The sequence below is a fragment of the Panulirus ornatus genome, chromosome 72 (assembly GCF_036320965.1).
Source record: "Panulirus ornatus isolate Po-2019 chromosome 72, ASM3632096v1, whole genome shotgun sequence".
NCBI lineage: Eukaryota > Metazoa > Arthropoda > Malacostraca > Decapoda > Palinuridae > Panulirus > Panulirus ornatus.
This window is the reverse complement of record NC_092295.1, coordinates 317112-344814: the sequence shown is the minus strand read 5'-3', so window position 1 is coordinate 344814 and position 27703 is coordinate 317112. Positions and strand designations below refer to the sequence as shown.

Genomic DNA, 27703 nt, shown 5'->3' with positions numbered 1-27703 from the left:
ACAAACATGCCCATTTTGTCCTCACACACAGTGACCGCTCTTTCCATTCAATTTTCAACGTAACATACGTGTTACAGGTTTCCAACCGCATGAGGTAAAGTTATGACTGAAAAGTCATCTTTGCTGAGCCTGTATCATCGTCAATGAATGAAAAGGAGTATAAAAAGGTTGAGGGCCTTCCTTATCTAAGTATATATAGTCATTACAACTAATTACATACAGCCATGAAGCTGAAGAACCCTCATAAAAGAGGTCCTAAGGTTATACAACTAAAAATCTTCTAGATTCTATATTATTCATATACATCTTTAACTTACTAATTGGACAGAAACTGAGCAACAGAAATAATCTTCTGTTTCTCTAACCTACCCCTGAAAAGTTCCCATCTTCTTTTATGGTAGATTAAGTTCCTAAACTTCTGAGACTAAACACAGATTACTACAATACATATCCTTTTCCTAAATATGAATTATAATAGAAAGTTGCACTACACTGAAACTAAAGTCCAGATTTGTGAGTCGAAGCTGTACAGAGCCCACTTTCCCTACATGGTCATGCAAAGAGCTCAGTTCACATCTAATTAAGAGTGGCCAAGGGTGTCTTTCTGAGACTGTTTATAAAATATTAGCTATTCAGTCATGTATGCTTCTTCAAATACTTTTCCTTATGATTAAAAGCAAATGTAGTTAGTCACAATACACTAAACACAATAAGTACACATTCATTAAACATCTTTTATTTATGAAAAAAAAAAAACATTTGTTAGCTTCAAATACTAAAATACTGTTGTTACTCCCTTATGTTCTATTATCTATATTGGTAAGTCCATACTAAAATCAATGCTCAGAAGCAAAAATACATACACAATACCTATTTGAAACAACTCCAGTTAATGGGTTACTTCCTCACACAAAGAAAATGCCATGTCCACAGACACATTTCAGGAGTTATACAGGAAACTCAGTTAAATCTTCCTTTTAATCATGGGGAGTCTGTTAAACATAATCAGCAATGCAGCATGTGATTAATATCTAAGCAGCATCTCATTGAAACATGGATGGCAGTCTTACTGATAACAAGCTAAAAGTGAGTATAGACTGACAGATACTGGGGAATGCTTACCATTTCGTCACAAAGCTTGGCTAGAGATTCTCGGGTAATAATATCAGGTTCCCTCCACTCCTATTGGAAGGCTAAGCATCAAATATACAACCAAGTAATACCTTACACAACTTAATCTCAACATAAGCAGTTAATATGTGATGGTGAAATGTATGCAACATAAAATGATTGTAATCATGACCATAATTATTTCAAGAAAAAGTTGAATGGAAGATATTAAAAACAAAGTAAGCTTGAAAGAAATATGACAAAAAGATAACGTTAAAGAGTCTAGAAAGCACATTGAATGATTGAAAGAGAAAAAGGTGAGTTTTGAAAGGAAAAAACTATCTCTAAGCTCCCTGGGGATTAGAAACCTTCTGGTGAAGTTTACACCTCTCAGTCCACACAAACCACATTTCAGCAGTTCGAGCTTTAAGCTTGGTGCAGGTAAACCCCTGCTAGTCAGCAACGTCCAATTGGAAATGACATCATTATCATGCTCGCTAACTCACTAGTCACAGAGGTCACCTCATAATTCTCTGAGCACAGATGAAAATCCAATGGCAGTTACGAGAAAAGATTTTCAAAAGAGAGACAAAGGTAAAGCAGGACACAGCAACCCAAAAAATTCTTCATAAGACACAGCCTCAAAGGGAAACAGTCTTCATTCATCAAAACTCATCTTTCTCTCGGTGGTCGGTCACATGTACTAAGACGTCTAGCACACCAAAATAGAAGAAGATAACAGAAAAACTTATAAACCAGCACAACACTACGACAAAAACAGCCAACTTTAAGTATCATGCAGCACGCTGACAAACCTCTGCCTTGAAGAAGGCAAACCCAGTGTCATGAAAGGTCTATGTTCAACATCAGAGTAATTTAACATCTAATCTAGTAATCACTTATATTGCATTTATGCGAGTCTGTTTTATATCATCTTTGGTGCCTAAGAGCCCTATGCATCAAGTGAAAGTGATGATTATAATGTGTAAAAAGTATTTTGATTCCTATAGTGGCTGCAACTTCACCTAAAATTCTGAACTCTGAAGGCCCAAAACAGATTTTTTCCATAGAGCTAAGGAAAACAAATGTGACTGTCCAACTAAAAATATCATGACACTTTAAGTGAATTACGATGTGAACTGTGGTGGCTGCTGACTGAGCAGCAGGGGACCATGTATCCTCCAGGGTATGGTTATTGACTTGCATCATACTGTCTATCAGAATTCATCGAATGTCATATAATAAATACATTTCATATCATATGCCAATCTATGCCTGGCTCGCATTATATATCATACTTTGTCGTTGTATCCCGAATTAGCGAGGTATCGCAAGGAAACAGATGAAAGAGTGGCCCAACCCACCCACATACACGTGTATATCCATACACATCCACACACGCACATATACATACCTATACATTTTAACGTATACATATATATATACATCCACAGACATATACATATATACACGTACATAATTCATACTTGCTGCCTTTATTCATTCCCGTCGCCACCCCGCCACACATGAAATGACAACCCCCTTCCCCCACAAACGTGCGAGGTAGCGCTAGGAAAAGACAACAAAGGCCACATTCGTTCTCACAGTCTCTAGCTGTCATGTATAATGCACCAAAGCCACAGCTCCCTCTCCACATCCAGGCCCCACAAAACTCTCACATGCCCTGGCTTGCACTATATATTACATATATTTCACTGTTCCATAGTGATAATGTTACCATAAGAAAAAACACAATATCATGGAGCGATAATTTACAAACATATGTATTTAGAAAAAGACTATGTTAGGCCAAAAACAGGGTCACACCTTGGATGAATTTCATAAAGATTTCCACACTGGCAGTAGCACCTATCTCAACATAATCATTCATAATGGTGAAGTTGTGATAATATTCAATCATTCGTGAGCTGCTGCATGTAGAAAAAGACCATGTAAGACCAAAAACAGCATCAGAAATGGATAATTAACAAAAAGATTTCCAAACTGGAAGCAGCACTTAATCCCTACATGACTGTGAAGCTAAAATATTCACTATTTGCCATCCAGGGATCCCGAGAATCATTGTGAGCCAAACAACATGACTTAAAAGAGCTAGCAACGTGATGATGTCATCGCCAAGTTTAGATTACTCATTGGTAGGGAGGACCATACCAAGTTGAAGGCTGCAAATAGCAAAAAGTGGTGAGCAAGGGATAAAACATGTAAACCTCACCAAAAGGCAGAGGCTAAATGTTTTTATCCCCCTCAGGGATCCTAGAGAATTTCTCATAGCTCACGAGACAGACAGAACCTGAAGAGAAAGAACTAATAAATGTAAATGCACAGCAATGAATCTAAAAAATGTGCAAAATAAATAATTTAATCATAACTACAACTACACATATATATGTATATACCACACCCATATAATCTACGATATGTGCTTGTTTACATGTATGCATACTTAAAGTCAGAAGTGAGAGCATATTTCACAGCAGTACACTGAAGCACTGGTTTACATTCTAGTAAGCTTTCAGGTAGTGAGTCCCCTCATCGCTTCTCTTAGCGTAATTTTTCAACTGAAGCCTGCACATGCACTCTGATTCTCTCTGCCATGTAGCCTTTTCTAATCTCTTTATCATGTGCAACTTTCCTATCACCTCAGGTAAGGAGACAGATGCAGAACCTTTCCCATAAACTTTGGCTACTGAACAACCTCTACACCAATGCTAAAAGTTTTGCTGAAAATCCATAATAATTACACTATCAATCAGCAAACAAATCACTCTTTATTTTCAACCAGATATATATGTACATATTAAGCTTACATCAGAAAGAATAAAGTATGGGAAAACTAGAGGCAAAGAAGGAAAAAAAAATCTACTGATAAAAATATTTTTCTTAATTGTCTGGGAGGTCAAGTCCAAAACAAAGTTTACACAACATGAGATACCTGTATGTTTTCCTTAAAATCACTATCAATGTGCTTAGAGAATACGGATACCTTAAACACAGGTTCAGACTTAAACTAAAAATCACTAAAATAAAAAATTTGGATCACTGCAGCCTTCTTTCAGGATGACATTGCAGTACTCATACATATACTATACCTAGCAAAGATTCATGACTGTCTGAAAAGCATCTTAAAAACAGTTAAACACAGTACAGTGATAAAGTTTAGCAGGTGGAGACACATGTACCTACAGATATGGATATATTTACACACACGTGGCCACAGCAAAAGAGTCCCTGTTACCAGTGAACTCCAATGTTGCTTCTTAGCCTTTAGTGCCTCCCCCTTAACAGGCGACTGGCAGAGGGCAACTCCAGGGCAGTTTCCAGAGGCTCCTATCTAAGGTTCCTACTAACTACCACTACCCATTTTGTTTTTATGTTAGCTGAGACGGCACAGGCACATGAGGCCCTAATCAAGACCATCCCATCAATATATTCACATATATATACCCTAGTCTGAGCCAGGTACCCATTTTATTGACCAATCCGTAAGGGTGGATGTGAACAGCTGGGTTGACTGTGGACTGACTGCTGTAACCAGGATTCGAACCAATGCACTTGACCCTTGGCGATCCATGAATGCGTCACAGTCAGGAGCACTAACCACTACACTACGGGAGTCCATGTTCCAACCTACTAACCACCTTTCACTAAATGCAGCCTTAAGTTTCATCCAGATCTCCCCTGCCAGTCAGTAACCTTCAATTAGAAATAACCAATTCATCCTGTTAGCTGACTCACTGGTCACAACAGTCTCCTTACAATTCTCGGAACACAGTTGAAAACCCTACAGCAGTTATCCTCAATACGAAAAAAGTTTTTAAAAAGAGAGAGGAGGGTAAAGCAGGAAACAGAAAACCCAAAATTATATAATAAATTTCCTTGAATAGCGTAATGTCACTTCCAACAAAAACAGCTAAATACAGACGAGAAAGGAGATGGGGAAGATCACCCATACCATAAGGTGCCATTTCCAGATTACATATCACCTTCACATACTTGTACATCCTGCTTTACAGTGACTGCAGAGGTAATGGATACCATCACTGTTGTCCTTGCCATATCTTTCATTATACTTAAAGGGCTGCATAAAATATCTTTGTAAATATTATGAATGCCGTGTTCCTGAGACACACACAATACCTGGACCTAGTTATCGAAATGCAATCTAAAGATCTCGCGTGCATAATTTTTTAAAACTCCCATAAGGAAAGTTAAAATAAATGAAGATCGCAGGATCTGATTGACAACAAATAAAAACCAAGAAATGGATGCATTTAATCGTGCTTGATTCAGAATGCAGTGCTATATACATCAGGAGCAGAACAATGCTATAAAACCCACTCATGTTATACATATCTTAAAGTGGCACTCATTATGGTAGTTACACAGTACAAGAATCTTTTTTTGCATACATGTTAATCCCACTCGAAAAAACTTTTTTCACACAGAGGTTAAACAGGCAAGTGGATAGACACAAAACACAAACTCCAATATGACTTCTTTGTCAAACTCCCACAATATTGTTTCTTAAACACCCACACATAGAACAATGCATACAAAAGCATAAATTTTTCAATTCAGTACTGTTCTTAGCTAGTCATGAGTACATGTATAATCATTTCTACAATTTCCTATAATGGAAAACAAATGTCTCTAAACTGTATATGACAATAATGGCAGAAGGAATGATGAGCGGTAAACACAATGCAGTATACGCAAAATGTTGTGCCCTCAAAGAGGATATGTACTTAGTCAGTAGTAATCATCTTATATGTTATGCACATCATCACAATTTTTCACCTTAAAGGAGAGTAAAACATGTAGAATCTTTACGTATTTTGAATGATGACCTTGATCAAATATAAAATCTTTTTCATGCTTGTTTCAATTTCCACTCGAAAAACAACCCCAAAGCTAAGGGACAACACTGGAGATGAAAAGGCAGGCAGTAAATTACACATCTGTCATATATAAGCACAAGCTCACTTTATTTCTACTAGTGCGTTCTCTACAAAGAGGCTTTGCAACTAGAGCACCCACATTTTTCATGGGATCAAGCTATTTAGCCACGAAATTTACACATCTACTTCATTATTCAAACAATTTGACCAGTTATAGCATTAACATTTTTCAAGAGGTCAAACTTTTTCATCAACAAATCTACACACCCACATATCTGATTTACTTCATAATTTTGACCCATTCATGACTCAAAGGTGGGAGAAAAATGAGGAACCGTACCCCAGGTCGAGTAGCTGCCGTGAAGGCCTGACGATGAGAGCGCTTCATTCTGCCAGATGATTTACTCTCTCCTTTAGTCTGTGAGAAAATACCCACTGGAAATGAGAAGCCTGTTTCTGCTACCCTATCAAAACTGAAGAAAAGAGTTAATAATAGTCGCTGAAAAGATCTGATAATAATACTCACAGTGACTGCTTCAGCTAAGATCTGATAATAATACTCACAGTGATTACTTCAGCTAAATGACTATTATGACTGAACAAGGCATATGTGTTAGCTATACTTTTCTAAAGGGATCAAGTTAAGCTACTGCAGCTAAACATTACTTAAATATATATATATATATGTTAATAAGCTATGTAACTTTTAGCAGCTTTTAGAGTGAAAGTCAGTTCAATTAGTTTTTGGAATCTTGCACCATCAACCTGTTTTGAACATGTAAGGAAGACACATTCTCTCGATCAAAATCTAGATGGAGAAAAAGATTATACAGAAGGAGTAAAATCACAAAAATCAGCCAAAAATCTTAACAATCTACAATAAATCATGAAGGTTTTGAGGATAGAGTCTTAACAAGTATACTCTCCAATTTCTTGTCAGTTGGTTTCAGGAATAAGGTCCCTACTTAGGAGAAAATCATTCCTATTGTATGTGTATTTACACTCAGGCATAAACATTGAGCATGCAACTGTCTACAATAAGTCTTTGTGCATCTGAGCTACGCAAATTAAATGAGAAAGAAGGTAATGATAATAAAGTGACAAATCTCTGAAATCTGAAACTTTCTTATCGGAGTTATCAAAACCACAATGAAACCTTGACACAAATTACAGAAAGAAAAAAGCATTATTCTTTCAATGCACTACCGTTCATCATGCTGTGTCAAGCACATATAGAGAGAAAATTTGATGTTTGTACATCAATTTTCTTTATAAATGAAATGATCCTTAAAATTCTAAAGATAAATGAGCTGCAGAAGCTGGTGACTGAGTTTGGTAAAGTGTGTGAAAGAAGAAAGTTAAGAGTAAATGTGAATAAGAGCAAGGTTATCAGGTACAGTAGGGTTGAGGGTCAATTCAATTGGGAGATGAGTTTGAATGGAGAAAAACTGGAGGAAGTGAAGTGTTTTAGATATCTGGGAGTGGATCTGGCAGCGGATGGAACCATGGAAGCGGAAGTGGATCATAGGGTGGGGGAGGGGGCGAAAATTCTGGGAGCCTTGAAGAATGTGTGGAAGTCGAGAACATTATCTCGGAAAGCAAAAATGGGTATGTTTGAAGGCTTAGTGGTTCCAACAATGTTGTATGGTTGCGAGGCGTGGACTATGGATAGAGTTGTGCGCAGGAGGATGGATGTACTGGAAATGAGATGTTTGAGGACAATGTGTGGTGTGAGGTGGTTTGATCGAGTAAGTAACGTAAGGGTAAGAGAGATGTGTGGAAATAAAAAGAGCGTGGTTGAGAGAGCAGAAGAGGGTGTTTTGAAATGGTTTGGTCACATGGAGAGAATGAGTGAGGAAAGATTGACCAAGAGGATATATGTGTCGGAGGTGGAGGGAACGAGGAGAAGAGGGAGACCAAATTGGAGGTGGAAAGATGGAGTGAAAAAGATTTTGTGTGATCGGGGCCTGAACATGCAGGAGGGTGAAAGGAGGGCAAAGAATAGAGTGAATTGGAGCGATGTGGTATACCGGGGTTGACGTGCTGTCAGTGGATTGAATCAAGGCATGTGTATGGGGGTGGGTTGGGCCATTTCTTTCATCTGTTTCCTTGCGCTACCTCGCAAACGCGGGAGACAGCGGCAAAAAAAAAAAAAAAAAAAAAAAAAAAAAAAAAAAAAAAGAGCTACTCCTGAGAGTGGTAATTACACCAAAAAGAATACAACCTAGTGCTTGCAAATCATCTAGTCCCTAATATATGCTGAACCTTGGAAGAAAACCATTACTCATTTCACAGCTACAGTTCATATGCAAACTGGTCATTTCCTCTGTGCATCCAGTGCTTATTCAGTTAAAATTCTTGAATCAGTCGCTACTGCCGCAAGGTATAATATAGCTATCAATACTTGTCGTGACATCCCAAGCAATGCTTTCAGATGCTAAAGCCTAATTTCTTTCTATACATTGGTCAGGCTATAAAGAGATGCTAAGATCTTTGCAATATATGCACCGTCATATTATGTAAACATTTTTGAAGATGTAATTACTCTTTGAACATGTGTTAATGAGGAAATTCCTTATTAATCATATTCATTTGTGACTAAACTATGTTTTGTTAAGTTATATACCATTTCATACGTATTATTCAGCACGTCGAATGTACCTTAGATACTAAGACTGTTGCAGTGAAAGTCAGTCTTATGATTAAGAGTTGGAGAACCTATATAGGAGAAATTACAGAAGGGATACCTACCACCTCATTCTCTCCTTAGCAAAGCAAAGAGGCCTTTTTTTTTTTCTTCCTGGCATTACATATGCTTTCAAGACTGAATACCCCATACTGAGAGAGAAAACTTAAAGGAAGGAGCTAAGGCAAAGAGACGTTAGATGATCATAAAGAAAGTCTAAGAGACAAAGGAGGGTGAGATAGAGAAGAATGAAAAAACTACTCATAACAGAGGATGATATTCATTAAGGTGTGGAAAGATTACCTAAAGGGACAGATGAGGTCATGATGTACGAGAGATGGATGTCACTTTGGTGAGGGTGGAATGCTGGGAAATAAAAGATTAGACATCAAGGAGAGAAATAGGAAAAGCAGAAAGCACCTAAAGAGTAGAGGTCTTAATCACTCTATTAACACTCCAAACAAGCTCGCAGAGCATTCTTGGCAACAGATATTCATTCAACACAGTCAACCAGCATGTCCTAACATAAAAGATACTGAACACCACCCTCCGTAAAACTAACACAAAAGGTTAGCCAATTTCACATCCAGTCTCTAGTCTATCCCGTTACACCTAATAACACCACCATATAAATGTGCTTATGGAAAAAAGAAATGTATGCTTTATCTGTATAAATAATCAATCAATCACCAGAATATTTTTGCAATGAGTTGAATAACCATATGTGTGATTATACTATTATTATGTAAATCCCCAGAGCACCTTTTATGGGGCCTAGAAGCCCTTCAACAATCACATGCATGGAAATGAAAAGCCTCCTTTGGAGCATGAAGTACCTCAACGAGACTGAACTTCCATTTGTCACTCGCCTATGATACGACCTCACCAAAGGTGGTTATCCTCTAAGAGAATAACCTCAAGCAGATGGTTTTCAGTACTACCTATGATGTATGATGACTCTACATGCTAAAAATAATGTTTTCATCAAAACAAAGGCAATGGAACCACTTCCACACTGAAGAACAGGAGTGTTGAATATCATAAGTCTCTTCTTTAACATGTTTATCTCTCAGTACCTTTTAGTGAAGTTTTAAAAGCTCTTGACATAAGGCTTTGTATCATGTATCTACTGCCTCTAACAGTCTCACCAAATCTGCATTTCAGTTGAAAAACTTTGGCATGTGTAACATCAGCCTTACAGAAAGCTACCTCCCTCTTCATCTTTTCCCATCAGTTCCAGAAAAAAAAGGAAGACTCTCCAATGTATATCTAAAAAAGTCCTCTACGGACTTCCCAACACAAACAGAGCACAGGAAATGTTCAGCTGGATCCTTTCAGTTTAATATTTACAACACAAACGCCAAGCAACCTGAGCGAGTATGTGAAGTTAAGCTCGTGTTGTCTAACTTCAATGTAGGAAAGTATAAGAATCATATATTAAAAATCCTAAAATATCACATTGGTTTTGGTATCATTATCACGTCACTAATTATGATCTGAAATACCTAGCATCCATAGCATCTTTGACAAATTCGTTATATTTCTTTCCTATTACCATTATTATGTAAATGATGAATATCTTGCTCACATCAGCCGTAACCCTAAATTTCAGCAACTTTAAAACATCCAAATTATCCATTCGTTCCAAATCACATAAGACTACAAAAAAATGCATTCATAAGCCACTGTATGATATACTTATGCAAAACTGGGATCCTAAGCCTTAATTCTGCAAGATGAAAAACAAGGGAAAGATGGCTAATTCTCTTCGCAGATCTTTTACTCTGCATCCAAACTTATGATACAGTAATATAAGATACTCTCACTGAACTTTCTTTCGTGAATACCTTAAATATACTTACGTTATAAGACACTATCAATCAAAATTCTGCATGTTTAAAATGAATAACAAATCCAAGAAACAGATGGGAAAATAAACTTAAAAGAGCAATGGGTACTAACTCCTTACTATGGTGGGTGGCAGCAGCCAAATGATACTAGGTGATTGGTTCCACCTTACATTAGGATGTACAGTGGCGATAAAGGCGACAACATGTCATCATCATTGATAAGCTGTAACATGCCACAGTCCAAAATCCATGAACAACCATGTGTCAAGGCCACTTTACACTCGAACATCCTATATAAACAAGGACAAGTCCAGCAGTGATTTCCCTATACATATTGTACGTAATGTACATTGAGTAAAAGAAGTCAGTAGGAACAATGGGTAAAAGCCTCAGCAAACTCTGCACAAAACCTGCCTTCTGTTAGTAGCCTATTAAGGGTGATGCACTAAAGTTTGGTAAAGAGGCAGCACTGGAGTTCACTAATTATGGAGACTCTATTGCTAAGGCCACCACTTTGAAGAAGTTCCAGGAGGGAACAGGCATCAGAAATATAGACAGAATAAATATATAGATATACATGATAATGTCATCAAAAATGATGGAAAACATGTTGTTCTATGGGTTTCATATCAAGGTGCGAAAAAGTTTCATTTTCCGTATAGTTTCTTCCTGAACATGAAATATTAATTCCCATAGAGATAAGAATTTGCACTACATGTTTGGAAAATAAAGATAAATCCTTATCATACAATGTAACATTGATAAGATTAAGATCAGAAAAAAAACTGCTTTATGTATACAAACAAAATAAAAAACTAAAATTACATCACAATCCTTTTCCTGTTACCAGAATTTTTCTTTTCTTGTAACTCTTTAAACAACCTACATCACATTAAAAATAACTATAAATTGTCATCTGGTATACCTGTAACATCCAGATTTCTCTTGTAAAATAGACTACCTATCTCTCCCATTCTCTGATCTTGGTTATATCCACACACATTCAGACACCCCACTCTGAACCTGTGAGGAGGATGAGCACTCCTATCTTAGATCCTTCTTCTGTTCCAACATTAAGAAACTAATATACAAGGGGAGAGATTCTGTCCCATCATTCAGACTCCTCGTAGCTGCCTTCCATGACATGTAGTAAACACATAAGTTTTCTTTATCCTCTATTCCAAGGGATAATGCCATTAAATATCAACCGTAAATCTGTAATTGGTCCTCTGTCTCATGGCAAGTTTACAAGAAGCATTATCATAATACGCTAATATACCTATCATATGCCTGTCGTCTTACACAAGATAAGATGACAATTTGTCGGATGCTATCTAGTGAACAGGATGACCTGCGCTTTTATGATAGCCTTACATCATTCCCTGTTACAAAATAATTTCCTTACATAACTAATCACAAACGTTTATCTAGTTACACAGATGAACTTTTAAGCTCTTATTTTAACCATATGGGGTATACCCAACGCTAGGCTTTCAATATAGACAACCAAAAACTAATGAATATTTTTCAGCACAATTATCAAAGCATATGTTGGCAAAATGAGTTATGAACACATGGAAAGTTATTTCTTCCTAAGGGGAAAACTCATGAACAAGGGTATTTAAAAAACCCAATATCTTTGATATTACACTTAAGAATAGTGCTGAACACTATTTCTGGTTTATTAAACATCTTCAAAAGACACAATCAACTTACGTTACAAACTGTTCGCTAGCTTTCCCTCCCTGTTGTCAACTTATGAATATCGAGCTGCATATCAGCCATGCCAACAACAGCTCATTCTTTAGCCCTCTTGTAAAAGGCAACAACATCTGTCACTTTACTGTAGTATGGAGGAGATGAGAAAGGAAATAACAGCAAGATTTGAAAATATGGCTCTCGGACTTCAAGACAAGGAAATAGATGGGAGCATCTCAAACTGATTGTTACTCTTCAGTCTTTAAATTCTCATACATGTTATAAGACCTACACAATTTGTTTCCCTGTGTTAATTCTGCATATATCATAAATTCCAGACATGCAACTCTGAGGATTCTGTCTTTAGCTCTGTCAAAGATAACAGATGGTTGAGGAAGGAGGTACTGAGACTGGCTACATACAAAAAGTTCAACTGGAAACCAAGGACTAGTCACAAAAGAGAGGTTACTAAGGGCACTGAATCCTAGGAATGAAACAGCTTCTTCTTTCAGCATGAGGAAAGATGTAATTCTCAGAGGTACCATTGCCTCTTGGTAGCAGCTAAATTGTTTCTCATACTAGAAACACTGGCTGGGAGTAGAGAACTTGCTCTGGCCATCTAAAGGTTACCTAGGGATAAGGCCTTAGAGATAAAATCCACTGAAATGCCTTTTTCACTATGGTCATGCCTGACTTAAAGTACTTCAAACTTGCTAGCCACCGATTGGCGTTTTTCTTTGAAATAAATTTTTCGGTCCTCTACTAGATAGACATAATTAACTATCTTCTCTAAGTAAGAAATACTAACAGATTTCCTGGTTTGACAAACACTGAACTGCCATTATGTTGTCTAAAATAAAAGCAATTCTCTATCATCTTTCTAATGTTTGACTTTCCAATAGGATTTTTGGAAAAAGCATTTCCTTTAGACTCACATCTGTGTGCTCCTTGAGGCATCTATCCAAACTATCAGAAAGGTGATTTTAGAAAAAGTGGTGCCTGAAAACCATGAGTTTCTGTCCATGACTCTCCTCTTGTAAAGATCCCAGAAGGTATAATATGTCAATTTCCTTTGCAGAATGAAAGTGGTTGGCTAACAAGGACATGGCTAAAAGGAAAACAGAACTAAGCTTTTGCCCATGCAAGAGGTGCACAATAAAAAAATTACCAGCAAAAGTGAGCTTCACCATAATGCATTACATCTAATGACTGTCATGAGGTAGGTCTCAAACAGGTTAATTTCATAAATTCTTGAAAACGAGACAAGACTTTTTGTAAGGTTAGTTCATCTGTCCCTCTAGAGCATCCCATTGATTTCCAAGCCAAATAAGCATTTTGCATGAGAATCAACCAGAATGTTGGGGGTTCTCTAGATGTATTCAAAATGTATTGTCTTGAAACTGTGCTACAGCTTTGTTCCAGTACGATGGGCATTCTTTTACTAGACAGACTCATAATCAGGAATTTTACTTTATATGCGAGAATATATGTACAAATACAGTGAAGTACTCTTCACTGTAGGATCATGATATTTACAGTGCCTGAATGGCAAGGGTATAAATTGCAACTTCACCTGGTCTACCTGGAAACTTCAGTACATATTGAACATTTTTCCCCTTGGGAATATGCCACTATACATCTTGAAAACCTATGGAAAAAACTGTGTTACCTATATGATAAGTCTCCATCAAAGTTTTTTTTAATTCTATGCATCTAAGTCAAGAGGTCTAGGAGCATGTGTTTATAGTCAATTTTTTTTTTCTTTACCTTAACTCTTTCTGGTGCATTTTTCTAATGACTGAACATTATGATATGATAGACAAGCCTAGCTGCACTCAATAAAGGCAGTAAGAAGTGAGGTTTCACGGCTAGAAATATAAACTACAAAGCAAAGAATATGACACTCACCCTTCTCAATGCCCTGGATAAACATCGTCTGGAGTATGCTGTTCAGTTCTTGTCACCAAATAAAATCAAAGATGGAGAGAAACTTGAGCAAAATTCAAATAAAAGTAACGAAACTAATCCCTTCACTCAGAATTAAGCCTTATGGGGAAAAAATGTCAAAATAATTCTCTCTATCAGAAGGGAGTATTCAAATTAATAAATATCTTTGAAAACATAATTTGCCAGAGACTCAGTGACAAGATATAACATGATAAAAGGAAGATATAACAGCAATGTAGGCTCGCATTATCTTGATGTAGCGGTGGCCAGAATCACATGGTCAACACCTGGTGTGGCCAGAATCACATGGTCAACACCTGGTGTGGGCAGAATCAGCTGCAGCTTTTTCATGTACTGAGCAGTGGAGCACTCGAATAAACTATCTTCCAAAGTAGTAAATACAAAAGACTATAAATTGAAGGTAAACAAATACTTCACTGACATCTGCTATTTGTACAAAATCCAGGTTACCATCAATTACGTCATTCCGTTTTCCAGCATCCAGCTGCAGAGCAGACACTGTCAAACTGATAGGGAACTTTTTCTAGCCTACACTTTCCTAATAAAAATTTCCATGGCAGTATCTTACCTCTATGCTGCATGGTATATTTTTCTTATTCTTCCCTGCCGGCAGTTGAGCTGGAGGGAAAGATGGAAGGGAGGTGACTTCTGCTTTGCCACTTTGTTTCTGTTACTATATTTAGATAATTCTTACAGATAACCTCATTATGGACTATCAGGTCTGTTCTCTGTCCTTCCCATGATAAAAGAGAAGGCAAGTCTATCCCAGTGATTGTACCCCCTGAAGCTCTTTCTTCACCCACACATTTTCTGGCCCCACTTGCAATAAATGTTTCAGTCTTCCCAAATTTCCTACACCTGGAAACCTGGCTCCATGAGGGTTACTTCAGTCCTGGAACCCACCTCTTCCCTTCTCAACCTTCTGGTTTCAGTGGAAACCTCTTCATTTTTCCATGTTCCCCCTCATGATGTAGGGTTGTTTTGACCAACTCCTTCAAGAAAACAGAGAAGGATAAAGGCAAATTATAACACAGCCACTGTTTCAAGACCAAACCCATACATCCTCCTTGATTTGTTTGCATTTTGTCTGAAGCGTCCAACTCACAGCCTCACTTCCTTTAACATATTTCAGAAATCCAAAAAAAGAGATTCTTAAATGGCAAAAGACCGATTCTGTCCACACTGAAAGAAACAGTGTCAAAGACTGCAACCATTTCCACTCCCTTCAAGAGCCTCCATTCATTATCCAACCAAATGGTGAGGAATGGAGATTCTGCTGAGCTTCACTCTAATCCTTGGCCTGAGGTTTGGGTGACTGGATCAAGACTGATAGAGGTAACCAGGCTCATGGGTCTCGTATGATCCTCCTGCTCCACTGATCTGCTAGATCTTACTTCTTTGGAAACAAAACACTGATCCTCTAAGAATGTTACAGGGTGTTTGATCATGTTTATACATCTTTCAGTAATCTGATCCTGTAAAAGACGAAGTTAAAAACTGGCCCTGTAAATATTTTCTCTTTGATGGGGACTGGTTCCATTGAGCTTAAGGAACGAGTTTTAGAGTCCCTAAAGCCTTGAATCCTCATAAACAAGGGATCTTTCCAGGTGAACATGGCTGATTTGAAGGTCTGAATTCAAGGTCTCCTGCTCAGCAACTTGTACTACATATGTTGTCCACAAACAATCAAAAACTTAGTCCATCTAAATTCTGTAATTATGAAGTTTTGGGAACTGACCAGCAATTCATCCATTCTGCAAACTCCATGAGGTGTAAATTTATATGAGGTTCTAGCCCTCTAAATGAATTTCTACTACCATTTGCAATATAAATGTGGTCCACTGCAGAAGGGTTATGGCCTGTTGTTTTTCTACTTTAGCCTCGGGAATGCAGTTACTGGAAACCAATTCCAGTCATTATCTATGCTTCTGAGACTCTTCCATACAACAAATCACTTGAAATAATACCTGATTCCGAGGATTTATACAGATAGTAGCCAGCCACAAAAACCTCTCTCAAAACTGGTATCAGTCCCTGTTCAGTAACTTTTAGATGCCCATTACTATTTCAGGAACAGACATTAAAAATTTAACTTATAAACTTTACACTATTTCTCCCATTCACTGGTAGTTATTTTTCAAATGCATTAAAACCTGAGCTTGTATAGTCATTCGCCGATGCAATTTTACTTACCATCTCAAAGAAAAGCTTAACTTTGGGTGGATTAGAAAAGATACATGAGAGCAGTGGATCCAGCAAAGCATATCTAAATGTCATTCATCAGCCTTCTGCCGCCTTTCACATCTTGCTCTGCAGAATGGGTAAATTCTTCACTAGATATCTTATCCATAATAGTCTATCGTCAGCATCAGTGTCAATGACAACAATTACATTCTCCACATCAATATCATTATATGGCTTTATCCTACAAATGAAAATGAGGAAGAGAAAAAAAAAAAAGTGACATTTCTATAAGGACTGTTGCTACCTTAGTGAACAGGTAAGGATGTGCTAAGTTGGAGACTAGAAGGGGTATGTGAAGATGGACAAGCTGTGCAACTGGCTGAGAACAAGCAGCTGGTACATGTTCACCTCTTTTCAGAACAGAATCCATGCTATCATACACTGGATTTGGGATTTTGGTATCTAAAATCAGCCAAGAATTAAAGGTGACAGAAAGAACAAACATATCCATAAATCTTTGTCTAGATGTACCAAATAATCACAAGTACCAACATGCACGTGGGGGTTAAACCTTTCCTGTTTCATCTCTACTGCTACTTGTAGAACACATCAAGCAATCTATTCATGAATGCTGATGAGTGACCCACAGTTACACCATCTAAAGGCATAAAACTCTGTTAAAAGGCTAAAAAGCTAAAAAGTATTCACATAATCTGTCAAATGTCTACATATCAACATATATTCAATAATTTAAGACCATAAATATCATAACTGATCAGTCTGTCTGCTCTTCACTTAACACCCTTCCTGAGTGTAATGCAAACCTGGGGCCCTCAGCCTATCTCTTAGTTGCCTCCTATTCACCAATTATTGTGCAAATATACACTCATGTTTGTCTAGCGTCTGTAAAGTCTTGCACCCACACACCCCATCATAAGAGGTAGTAAATAAAGTGATCAACTAACACCCTTAAGGAAACAAAAGAGTGATGCTATCTACAGAGATATCTAGTAGGGAAGGGTTAATGACCACTCAAGTATGTAGTTTTCCCAACCAGTGAATCTTGTTACTTCAAAGAACTAATAATGTATCTGCCGCTCATCTGAAATATCACCATATTCTTGCGAGAATACTTTATCGCAGTTAACACACTGAAAGGAAGAAAGGATTTACATCTAATTTTCTCCCTGGCTTCTCAGTCAGCACACTGACAACCTAAATAAATAATTGTCTTATTGGCACCAAGTGACTAGCTGTCTCTGTACAATGCCTTTTTAATTCTCTGGCATGTGTTTTTCCAAGAGATGATTGATATTCTGGAAAATTATTCTTTTTGTTAAGTAACTAATCTTGTTAAAAATGGGAACTTACTGGTTTTTTCAGTGGTGGAGCAATTGCAGCAAAGCTATACTCCTTCCTGTCATCTATAGCTGGCACCAAGGCCTCGGCATGACTACGCTTCCTTGACACCCCACTCATTTCATACTGGTTGACTCCTGGAAAAATAAACAAATGACCTTGCACATACCCAGACAAGTACAACAACTGGCATCTACAAGATGCCATCACCAAAAGAATAACTCACAAAGAATTCCTTGACCTTTAAGGAAGGCTACTTTATGTCAATAGTGGGTGTTCACACTTGCATCAATACTATTAAATCTGCCTAACAAACGTACGACAAATCAATATCATGCACATCATAAATGCCAGAAACAATTAAACACCCTGCATATGCAATGCCGACTGTACAGTATCCTAATTCTATGGTTTGAACTCGCATCCAACTTTCATAGCATTTCACTTGGACTTAGATGAACATAAAACAAAGATTTTGAGTTCAGTATATTGGAAACAAACGTTTGTGTTGAGCTGGTGTTAAATTCAATTGAAATCAATCATCTATGAGTGCTGTGGATCTACAAGATTGCAATTTTAAGGATTTTTCAATGCCATTCACAGGGTCCCTAAACACTGATGATGGCCATAACTTATGCATTTTTCAGTAATGACTCTTGTTACTGACCCCAAAACCCATGCAAGTAAACATAAATCTTGATGCTAAACTTTATCTTGAACATGTTATAAGCATTAGCAGAGAATTTGCTCCAATAAGTGCACTTCATGCTTCAAATAATTTCTTGATCCATGGGCTGGTTCAGTAAAGTACAGATGGGAGAGGAAATGTTGCAAGAACATTTCTAGGCATTACTACATAAGTATATGGATGCATACACGCACACAGAACAAGAACAGTCTTACAATCCTGGTCTTCTAACGGTATTATCATTAATATATCCCTTACAGCATATTCCTTTTACCAATAAGCGTACATAGAATATAAGAAATGAGGCTGTATGAATTCTTTGAAAATACCTAGTTGCTAACCATAAAAGAATGCAGCTAAAAGATTTGACTACAATCATCATTAATATAGTTTGAGTGCAACACAAAACTCTCCTTTCCTCACACAGGATTCCTACAGAGTTCTCTTCTCTTTCCATCCTTCCCACTTCTTATACTCTTTCTTCTTTCAAAATCAAATCTCACTTGAGGAGCTTATAACCATTCCTACCCTGATTTATCTGATCTTCACCTTACCTTCACAACCAACAGACTTTTGGTGGGGAGACGCTCATGCCCTACTGACTATGATAAAAACAGAAAGCACAGAGGGAAAATAATCATGTCGGAAGATAATTCAGACAGGAGACATGAGCCTAATTCTTCACTGAAGAAGCTGGCTGGCCCATCTGTGAAAAGATTTCAGCCATTTCTTCCTCATATATACATACATTACCTATAATATGTACAGTTCAATCTTTAAGACTATGTTTCTTATGCCTCCAATGTGGAGAAAATGGAGGTTATCCTTCTTGCAAACATCTATCCACTTGCCAATTATGAGAAGGTATACATGTGCAATCAAGTCCTCTTACCATCACTAACAAATTGGGGAAAAACTTATTCAATTTCTTACGTCCACACCCATAACAAGCATATGAGACGATTATAGTCATCAAGAAATATTTTCAAGAATAAATGAGTTAAATCTTTTTATATTCCTAATCTCTTTCAAACAACTGCTTCCCCAAGGTGAACAATGGCCTCATTTATAAACATCTACACTCTAGATGTCATTACAGTGCACCAAAACCATATCTCAACATCCACACTTTACAGTATTCTACCACTTCATATGACCTGGTTCTGCCTAGAGACACCACACTGCCCCCATTATACTACACTGATCCAATTCAATGCATCCTATGCATGCCTCTCACCCTCCTGAATGTTCAAGCCTCAATAAACAAAAGCCTTTTTCACTCCACCCTTCCACCTCCATACAGGTTGTACCTCTCTAATCTGGCACTCTGTGGTCTGGCATGTTTTGAATCTGCAGCAAATAGTGTGTAGATCTGCCAACAGTACAGCATTTTTTGCAGCGCTAAGGTGCCAAAATCTGTTTACCCCGCAGCTGGGCTAATTAACAGTCCTGTCAATTTCTTATAGCCCCCAAACAAGAGTATAATACTGATGAATCTGCCCTGTATTGGCATCATATGCCATGAAAAACACCTGCCCGAGATATTGAGGAGTCTCAACCTCGGGGGTAAGGATTCCAAAGATAGGGCAACAATCCTTGGCTGCGGCAATGCTGCAGGAACACACAAAACCAAGCTGATGGAAAATGGTAAAAGTGTTCACCTGAGGGCCTTTAAAGGGTCAGTTTGTTTTCTGGCATTTTCTATGGTCTAGCAATGGCCAAGTCTCAAGTTTGTCAGAATACAGAGGTAAAACCTGTACTACATACAATTCCTATTTTTGTATGACAACCTAAAATCCTGAAAAGCAAGGCTCCTAATTCGCATTAAAAACTATTCTCTTTCCTAATGGGATGACAGGCATGAATGAAAAAATATTTCAAATGAAATCAAAAAGGTGCAATGTTAAAATAGAAAACGGTATAAGCATTCAGGGCCCAGAACAATGTCTAACACAGTATTGCATCTATTTGAAACACTGTGGAGTGTTCAGAAAAATCTAAAAGAGCCTTGGATAAGTACGTATGTATTCATCCATGGGCTACATAATTATGAGCGTATGTGATCTTAAAATCATTCTGAACACCTGAAGAAAGTCTGAAACCAAGTTGAGGGGATGTTAATATAATCTTCCAAACCATTATAAATGATAAAACTTTCAATCTAATCCACTGATTATCACCCAAGGAATTACTTATGCAAATTGTATACCCATGACTGGGTGGATATACATATAACAATGTTTGCCCTCTAAATGGTTTACAGTGGGGGGAGAAAAACAAAGCATAACTGAAAGATAACAACGTTAAACCAGAATTAAGAGAGTGTACTAAATTTCTACCTTCTCTTCAACGAGGTACTATACGATTGTTTGTTACTTTTCAACAAATTTATGTTTCACTCAGTTCTGTTGAATTTCCATCTCCTTATCATTCATACCTAATCAAAGTCAACTTAATTTGAATGAAGTTGTTTAGGTCATTTTCATTTGCTTGACCCTTTTCTTTTTGTCATCTTCAGAACTTTACCATCAACAAATGATTTTGTAATTTTTCACAAAGTAAGTATCCAAGAAAACAATATGGAGCATGCTGACCTTTCTTCTAGATAATGACTGTAATCTCAATACCTCCAAACTTTTTCTCTAATAGGCACACGTGATGAAAAGATAAAAATGAACGAGTCATGAAGTGCCATTATCACTAGAACATCAAATCTGAGACTGCCAAGGACTACCTGTTATCTCTGTCCTGGGAAATGCTTATGCATGACATAATTTTTCTTTTCTTGACAAAAATGATATTTCGGTATGGATACACAGGGATTTGAAGGAGTAGGAAAGTCATCATTATACATGTCCAGCTTCTGTTTTTTCCAGTCTCAACCTCTTCAATAACTCCAGTGCATTCATCCATGGAAGAATAACCTTGTAAAAAGGTTTTTGGCTAATTATCGTAAACAGAAAAGTCCTGATCACCCACTGTTAAATAAAAAGCTAGTTTTATTTGCTTCAGTTCATGAAATAAAATATCTACAATACTTGGCTGAACTGAAAATGAAATTTCTACAGCATCTAAAGTCCAGTACCCACAAATGAATCCATATCTTTGTCGAGATATCATTGGATGTTGTGTTTGGTTTAACCTAAGATAAGCTATCAAACACTTCTCCAGACACTAAGACCTTGTAAAACAGTAAATATACTGCACTAAATGAGGAAGTTTAATATGTGGCACGTATCAACCAGTTCTGGTCATATATGCTGATTGCATTGACAGAGGATAACTGCATTATTGGAACAAAAATCAACAATCCATAAATAAACAGACATGCCAACATTCATGAGGTAACACATGGATCAATTTACTACCGCTTCATCTTCAATACATCATCACCTTCACCAAACCATGGATACCTCTGGCCTCTGACCACACCGATAAGACTCAGGCCAAAGGCTATGTTCACGACACCCTCATCACAACAACACTGATCCCACTGACCTTTGATCAGACCCATACATGTTATCTCAAAAGCCATCCTCACAAAACCCTTGACATCTCTGGCCTTTAGTCCGGATACATATGCCTTAATACTGACATATCTTCACTACAGCTATCAGGTTTAGGGTGCTGATTGTTAAAGTTACTGCTTCTGAAATAAGAAAACAATTACGGTCAGAGCAAAACTGTAGTCTAGCAATTCAACCTCATCTTGACGACATAGCGACAAAGCAATCTAAGTTTGCTAATCTGTCCAAAAAAAGATAAGAGAACTGAACTTCATATAAAATGATCTTTCATGTGTGGTATCAAATGTGACACAAGCATGGGTATAGATACAAGACAAGTACAGCATACGTACTGGCCAGCATTCTAAAGCCTTGTTTGTACATCTTAGTAAAAATGATCGATCAGCTGATTGGAAAAATGCCAAGGTAATTGTTAAGTGTAGGGATAGAAATAAAAGAAATAGAATCCAGCACAATTAAACACCATGATGATAATGTATTTCATATCAGTCATGTACAAATCAGATCCATTATTGCAGAGAAAATTGCAGAACGTTTTATCAACCGTTCACGAGTTTATGTTGCATTGAGTGAGTAGACCTTGCATCCAGTTTTGCCTGAGTGAGGTCACTCAGGGGATACCAGGCCAAGGTCAAGTACACGGTGGGTCATGCAGACCCTTGTGCCAATCTTCTCTCTCACTAGTTTCAAGGTTACATGAATCAATTTCATGTTTCCTTTGATTCTGTATACATAAACTCTATTGTATCTCTCTCTCTCTAACCAGTCCTCTGAGGATGTGGTAATACATGAAAGCACTCAGAATTCTTCTGTTTCCTTTTCCTTGAAGCGTTTCAGACACACACACACACACACACACACATATATATGGTTTACTTGGTTTACTTTGTTGCTGTCTCCTGCGTTAGTATATATATATATATATATATATATATATATATATATATATATATATATATATATATATATATATATATATATATACTGAAATGTATATCATGTTATACATTATACTTAATTAGCGTCTCCCGCAGTAGAAAGGTAGCTCAAGGAAACAGACGAGGAATGGTCCAACCCACCCACACACTCACATGTATATACATACACGCGTATGTACATTGAAATGTATATGTATTCATATGTGTGTGTATGGGTGTTTATGTATATACATGTGTATGTGGGTGGGTTGGGCCATTTCTTGTCTGTTTCCTTATGCATAGTGCCATTGTACAAAGGCAAAGGGGATAAAGGTGAGTATTCAAACAACAAACGCATAAGTTTGTTGAGTATTCCTGGGAAATTACATGGGAGGGTATTGACTGAGAGGGTGAAGGCATGTACAGAGCATCAGATTGGGGAAGAGCAGCATGGTTTCAGAAGTGGTAGAGGATGTGTGGATCAGGTGTTTGCTTTGAAGAATGTATGTGAGAAGTACTTGGAAAAACAGATGGATTCATATGTAGCATTTATGGATCTGGAGAAGGCATATGATAAGGTTGATATCCAGTCAGGTGTTCATGGGAATTACTGATTTTTTGTAAATGAATTTCATAGTTCTACATAAACTCTAGTTTTCTTTGTCTTAATGCCACATCTTTTCATTTCTACTATCACAGAATATGACAAAATGAATACAAGATACACTGCGCAGTTTCAATAAATTCTACTCAGTCTTCGCTACAGAATAATACAAACTTCACCAACACTCATAAGGAAGCCTTAGGCTCCACTTTTACCTACATTTCATCTAATTAACGTCACATTTTCCCCTATTTTCCAAGTCCAATTGTCTGTAGTGAAGTTTGTTACACAGCATAATCCGCAAAAATGTTGACAATTACAGGAGTGATAATCATTAGGGTTCAGCAATTGTTTACTTTCCCTCTACCACTCCATCACTGGATTTATAAACTTTTCCTTCCGAAGTTATTCCAATTACTGAAGTTCCTAACAGAATGAAAATGTATTCCATGAAAAATTCAGCTTCCAAGTCCACTGGGAGGAGGTGGTACACAATTCCTCCACCAACCAGACATGGAGAGTGTTGCTTTAAAGCAGGTATAAAACCAATCAGCCTTACATAACTCCTAATCTATGGATCACTTAGCTAGCCTAGCTCAACATAACCAAGGAATACTATAACTTGAAAATGAATAAGAACCCTGGACATTGACGAGCAATATGTCCACATGTGATTCCTGCTGCAAAAAAGTGCACGTGTCAACTGAAGCTACACATGAAAATCTTCACCTCTTCTACCACGACGTCTTATAAAATCTGCTTAACACTTCAACGTTGACAGAAAACACACAAAAAACAGTGATTACAAAACTCAGATTGTTAGAAAAAAGAATTATCAACATATGGCAACCAACGAATCCTAATAATAGACTTACATAACAATTCACTTGATACTGTCCCAAAACAGCTCTCCTTCACCATCACTCTGAATTTTGTTATATTTTCACATAGAAACAAAAATCATCTTTAATTGAGTCAGATTACGTCATGAAGAATATCAACGGCTGTAAAAAACTTACGTGGAAAATTGATATACAGAGGAATAATGCAATGCAAAGAACTAAACCATGACCTTACGTAACATAACAATGACAATCGCTGAAAAGGTCATTTTCTCAGCTCATATGACAGATCACGTCTGTCACCAGTTACCAAAATGGACAGTTATTCCTGTAAAAATGGGAATACAGCACTCAAAATCAAAAATAGACTCCCATAACACTTTACAGCCCAACCTAACACTTTGTAACCTAATAAAGTACTCAAAATTAAAAATAGACTCCCAAAATACTTTAGACGTTACATAACGCTTTGTGACCTAATACAGGACTCAAAAAATAGACTCCCAAAATACTTCATACATTACCTAAAATTGTCACCTAATAAAGTACTCAAAGTTAAAAACAGACAACAAAAATACTTTAGCTTTTACCTCACACTTTCTAACCTAATAAAGCACTCAAGATTAAAAATAGGTTCCCAAAACACGTTATATGTTACCTAACACTTTGTGGCCTAATAACGGACTCAAAATTAAAAATAGACTACCAAAATACTTTAGAAGTTACCTAAAGCGTTGTGACCTAATAAAGGACTCAAAAATCAAAAATTGACTAACAAAATACTTTAGGTGTTACCTAACACTTCCTAACCTAATAAAAGACTCAAAATTGAAAATTGAGTATCAAAACATTTTCAGCATTACCTAACACTTTGTGACGTAATAAAGGAATCAAATATAGACTACCAAAATAATCTATCGTTATGTCAAGCTTTGTAACCTAATAAAGCACCCAAAATTAAAAATAGCCTACCAAAATGCTTCATATGTTACCTAACACTTTGTAACTTAATAAAGCACCCAAAATCAAAAATAGCCTGCCAAAATACTTCATACGTTACATAACACTTTGTAACCTAATAAAGCACCCAAAATTAAAAATAGACTCCCCAAATACTTTAGATGACGGACTCAAAAATCAAAAACAGACTTACAAAATACTTCATATGTTACCTAACACTTCCTAACCTAATAAAGCACCCAAATTGAAAATAACCTAACACTTCCCAACCTAATAAAGCACCCAAATTGAAAATAGACTCCCAAAACATTTTTGACATTACATAACACTTTGTGACCTAATAAAGGACTCAAAAATAACTACCAGAATACTTTATACGTTACATCAAGCTTTGGAACATAATAAAGCACCCGAAATCAAAAATAAGACTCGCAAAATACTTTAGATGTTACGTAACACTTTGTGACCTAATAAAGGACTCAAAAATAACTACCAAAATACTTTATACTTTACATCAAGCTTTGTAACATAACAAAGCACCCAAAATTAAAAATAAGACTCGCAAAATACTTTAGTTGTTACGTAACACTTTGTGACCTAATAAAGGACTCAAAAATAACTACCAAAATACTTTATACATTACATCAAGCTTTGTAACGTAATAAAACACCCAAAATTAAAAATAAGACTCGCAAAATACTTTAGATGTTACGTAACACTTTGTGGCCTAATAAAGCACTCAAAAATTAAAAATATGTCTACCAAAATACTTTAGGCATTATCTAAAGCTTTATGACTTCATGCAATGTGTCATTATACCAGCTGACACAGCCACACAGGCAAAGGACACGTCCTTTCATCACAACTTCACAACACACACAGAGAGACATTGACCACAACTTCACATACACTAAACTTCTACTTCGTCCTCCTGGCCTCTCGGTGGGACCCCACGAGTGACTACAGGGAAGACCCGCCTCGCGGACCAGACACGGGCCTTACTTAGGGGGGGTGTGGGTGTGTGTGGGGGTGGGTGTCACCCTTCCTCCTTCCCCCCTAAAAATGCTGTCTGTGATTACATAACATCCTAAGTTATAAATAAGACACTAGGCTGGCAACGAGTGACCTTTCTCACTCCCTTGGCGACCCCCGTGGTCCTCCACGCCGGGCGCGCGGTGGTCCGAAACAAACAGACCCTCTCCCCCACACCCAAGGGTGACGGACGGACCCCCCTAAAGACGACAATAATGGCGGCCCTTATTTATCTCAAAGACTACGCGCGGGAGGGAGAGATGATAACTCGAAGGGGGGTCTAGTTATTATTTATGGTGTGGTGATAAAGGAGAGACCCCCCTCCAAAATTAAATGGCGAGGAGCCTCACCTGCCCCGCCTCCGTCGGCCGACGTTGCAGACGCCATAACAACAACTGGTGCGACGCTCAGCTGGGGCGGCAGAGGGCGCTGGCCCCAAGGTAAATATCCCGGCCCAGGGGTCGCTGACATAATATTCCTACCATCCTTCAAACTTCATATTTATCTAATTTATATCATTCTAATAACCTTCAATAATCATTTTCAATTACTAAAGTGACCAGTGTAAATTAGAAGGTCTAATAATCCTTTATTTTCGAAATAAAGTTGCTGACGTAGTTTTCCTACCATCTTCAAACTTCATATTTACCTAATTTATATCATTCTAATAACCTTCAATAATTACTCCAATAATAATTGTCAATGATTAAAGTGACCAGTGCAAATTAGAAGGCTAATGTGGCTTTATTTTCTCTAAATAAAGTTGCTGACAATTTTTCTACCATCTTCAAACTTCATATTTATCTAATTCACATCATCCTAATTACCTTCAATAATTACTCCAATAATAATTTTCAATGATTAAAAGGTCTAATGTCCCTTTATTTTCGAAACAAAGTCACTGACATAATTTTCCTACCACCTCCAAACTTAATATTTATCTAATTTACATCATCCTAATTACCTTCAATAATTACTCCAATAATAATTTTCAATGATTAAAGTGACCAGTGTAAATTAAAAGGTCTAATGGCCCTTTATTTTCTCTAAATAAAGACGCTGACACAATATTCCTACCATCTTCAAACCTCATATTTATCTAATGATAATTTTCAATGATTAAAAGGTTTAATGACCCTTTATTTTCGAAACAAAGTCACTGACATAATTTTCCTACCACCTCCAAACTTCATATTTATCTAATTTACATCATCCTAATTACCTTCAATAATTACTCCAATAATAATTTTCAATGATTAAAGTGACCAGTGTAAATAAAAAGGTCTGATGTCCCTTTATTTTCTCTAAATATTTTCTCTAAATAAAGACGCTGACACAATATTCCTTCAAACCTCATAT

The 27703-nt window shown here is 37.1% G+C and overlaps 1 protein-coding gene across 1 annotated transcript in view; it reads right to left on the bottom strand.

The window, feature by feature from the left end:
* Positions 1 to 26768, bottom strand: part of LOC139748084 (choline-phosphate cytidylyltransferase B-like) — a 45152-nt gene extending 18384 nt beyond the window's left edge. Inside the window, exons 1-4 of the mRNA XM_071660695.1 lie at positions 26695 to 26768; positions 17787 to 17911; positions 6370 to 6447; positions 1123 to 1182 (exon numbers count right to left, since the gene is read on the bottom strand). Coding sequence (XP_071516796.1) covers positions 1123 to 1182; positions 6370 to 6447; positions 17787 to 17911; positions 26695 to 26731 — 300 coding nt within the window. The 5' untranslated portion in view covers positions 26732 to 26768. The remainder of the gene's footprint in view (positions 1 to 1122; positions 1183 to 6369; positions 6448 to 17786; positions 17912 to 26694) is intronic.
* Positions 26769 to 27703: the final 935 nt, after the last annotated feature.